The 3,199-nt window shown below is 36.9% G+C and overlaps 1 protein-coding gene across 4 annotated transcripts in view; it reads left to right on the top strand.

The window, feature by feature from the left end:
- Positions 1–3,199, top strand: part of LOC106523505 (replication protein A 70 kDa DNA-binding subunit) — a 49,025-nt gene that overhangs the window by 18,012 nt on the left and 27,814 nt on the right. For all 4 annotated transcript variants that reach the window (XM_014016927.1, XM_014016928.1, XM_014016929.1 and 1 more), the window contains exons 9-10: positions 549–651; positions 766–834. In XM_014016927.1, coding sequence (XP_013872381.1) covers positions 549–651; positions 766–834 — 172 coding nt within the window. The remainder of the gene's footprint in view (positions 1–548; positions 652–765; positions 835–3,199) is intronic.

The raw sequence follows: 3,199 nt of genomic DNA, 5'->3' as shown, positions 1-3,199 counted from the left end.
GTGTGTGTGTGTTAGAAGAAGAATGCTCAAGATCTCGAACACCAACAGAATCACCAATGACGAGCAAATTAAAACAAGCTCCCTTTACAAAAAGATCATGCTGGGACAGGCCAGTGTTTTGGACACACCATCTTGTATCAACTGGAAAAATAAAAGGAAGAAGTGGACAGAGGAATAAGTTGACAGCTTGAGACGGTTTAAGGYCACAACACGTATCGGCCTCCTGCAGCTTGAGAAAGACCGTATAAAATACAGAACCACAGTCACCAACGCCCTCCGGCCTGACTGTTAGAGACAGAGTGGTGCATCATCTTTGCAACATGACCAAACCTGTTATATCTATGATTTATTTTATTGTCATGTGTGCAGTCTCTCAGGTTTTGAAAATCAACTGACAATTAAAAATTTTTGCTGTGTGAACCAATCATTTTATTGTGAAAATAAAAAAAGGTATTTTTTTAAATACCCCAGTATTGCAATTTTTGTTCAGATCTACTGTTAAAGCACTGATTCACCATCACTAATCTCTCTGTATTGTTTATCCCCAGGTGGACTATCAGAGCCAGAGTCACAAACAAGGCTAATATCCGTACCTGGAGTAACTCCAGAGGGGAGGGCAAGCTCTTCTCCTTTGAGATACTGGATGAAAGTGTAAGTAGAAAGGTCTTAACTTTTGCCTGTAACATGCCAATATGCTGTATGTTACACATGACTAGATTTTCCCCCCTCTGTTGTATTCATTCAATGAAACATTTGGGTCAACAGGGAGAAATCAAGATTACTGCCTTCAACAAAGAAGTGGACAAGTTTTTCTCTCTAGTGGAGCAAGGCAAGGTGAGCGCATTTCACTCARCCATATCCGTTCTGTAAATGATAAGAGCTTCTTGGAAATTCTACATAAAAATGATAACTTTTTAGGGCGTTGCCCTTTGGCCAGAAAGGCAAGTGGAGGARAGTTTGAACTCCTGTGCTTCTAAATCCAGTTATCACCTTTTGCTGTCAACATAAAGGAAAACTTCCAACACTGACAAGAACAGGATCCAATTTGAAGGCAGTAAAGCAGATTGCAAACTGAGTTTCGTGTATCCATTTTGTATTTGCACACTTCTTAAATATATATTGTTGGTCAAAATAAAAAGTGCCTTTTTAAAAATTTATTTAACTCTCCACTTTCTAGTTTAAGAATAAAGTTTAAGGCACAACTTTGTCATGTTGAGTATTTAAGTAGATTCACAAAGCTGGGAAAATATTACTTGCTTCTGTTTAAAGAAACCCTTTGAAGTGTGAACTTTTAATATTGTTTTGCTGTTTTCAAAGTGTCTTCTTATCACATTTGTGTCAGAAATAGCTGCCAGTCTTTATGCTTCTGTTCTAAGGAAGGATGAATGTTCTGAGTTGTTTATTTTTATTTTTTGTTCTGTTTTTTTTTTCTGTTCCAGGCTACAGAGCTTAAAGAATAGTTTGGTTTTGAGTCACGTGGCACCAGTCTGTCACCGTATTACACAGCAGTTGATCACAGTGTGCATAAGATYCAGATTGGTGTAGATTTATAGAAATATACTGCTGTGAAACCAGTCACTACCTTAGAAGTTTATTTTTTTCATGTCTATTTAAATTTACTCTATGATTAAAATATTTTACAGCCTCGTCCTGCAAACAAAGAACCTTTTCTGATGGAAAAGTGCAGCAATTAAGACTCTTTCTTTCAGTTGTCAAATCATTTCAAGATTTTGGCTCAGAAATATCTTTMACAAGAAGTAAAAATGTTGACATAACAGATGGCGTGATGTACCATGGGATGATTTAGACTTCTATTCAAGAAAACAGGTTTGAACTTGTTGTGTCCAGTTGAGGAATGGTCTGTGGTACTAATTAGGTTTTGCTTAAAATGCTAAATATTTAAAATGTGAAAATTGATTTTCTTAAAAAAAACTGTGTTAAAATAAGTCCCYACTTAAAGGAGACATATTGACTGTGACTCAACTCATTGGTTGCAGCCCACGTTGGCCACAGCCAAGTCATAACTTCACAAAATTCACTTTTATTAGAAAAACGTTACAAGTAAATACATGAAAAAAACACTTGTAACTGTGTTTTATTTAACATCTCATTGCAACAAAAGTTTAATCAGCTAAGTTGCTAAATTTGCTTTTAAAAACAAACTATTTGGTCTGTGGTAAATTTCCAAATTCATCTGTGTGAAAAAAAAAACATTGTTTTTTCTGTTTAATTTGCTGACGGCGCAAGGAAATCTGGGATACTGTTGGTGATGTAGGATTCTCGGATGCAGCCTAAGTTTTTGGTGTTTTGTCGCCTGCATGCCTACGAATTGGGACAGCCTACGGCGTGGAGAAGTGACATAAGCAGCCGACAAATGCAGCGAATTGAGACACAGCCACCTTGCTTTTAAATCCTTATTTTTACTTATTTTGAAACTAAAGTAACAGAAAAAGTTGTTGTAGTGATAAATGAAAATTTCTAAGATGATTGAACCACAACAAATCTTTTTTTATTTACTTATCCAAACACACACATGTACATTCTATCTATTAAAGTATGTTTAATAAAATTATATTCCACTTACATGTTCTAAATGTTACCTGTAGAAACCTAATTGACAGGTAATGAAAGTTAAAAGTTGAGCAAATGGGGGTATTTCAAAATAAAGCACTAGAAATAAATATAGGTCTGGTCAAAATTAGGAAGACAAACAGAAAACTTTTTATCTTTGAGTTTGTGAAATTCAGTCCCGAAAATTAAAAACGTGCTGTTTGCGTCTTCCTGTATACCCACATGATTACACACACAGAAGAGCTGTGAAAGCTTATGCACAACTTAGAAGTGCTCAACTACCACCAAATAACTCAATTAACCCTGCTCATTATTCTGATAGTCGGACTGGCTCAGGTTTCAGCCACTGACGGTGATTCCAACACAGACCCGGATCCAATTTGTGCCCTCTGACCTCGCACGGATAAATAAAGGAACAAATCCTTATTTCRTACGCCATCTGAGTATTGACAGAACAGTGAGAGAGTGTGATCAGCTCCGAGGAACCAGAATGCTTTTCACATAAGTTTTATGCTCCTTTGTCTGTGTGTGGAGAAGGAAGGCAGGAAGGAATGAAGGAAAGGAAAGAATCACAGAAACAAACCCAGAGGCAGAGAGGGGGAGTGTGTGACTGTGGGTGGGGGTGGGC

The sequence above is a fragment of the Austrofundulus limnaeus genome, unplaced genomic scaffold, assembly GCF_001266775.1.
Source record: "Austrofundulus limnaeus strain Quisiro unplaced genomic scaffold, Austrofundulus_limnaeus-1.0 Scaffold157, whole genome shotgun sequence".
In the NCBI taxonomy this organism is placed as follows: Eukaryota; Metazoa; Chordata; class Actinopteri; order Cyprinodontiformes; family Rivulidae; genus Austrofundulus; species Austrofundulus limnaeus.
The sequence above is the reverse complement of the archived record's forward strand: the minus strand, read 5'-3'. Positions and strand labels throughout refer to the sequence as shown.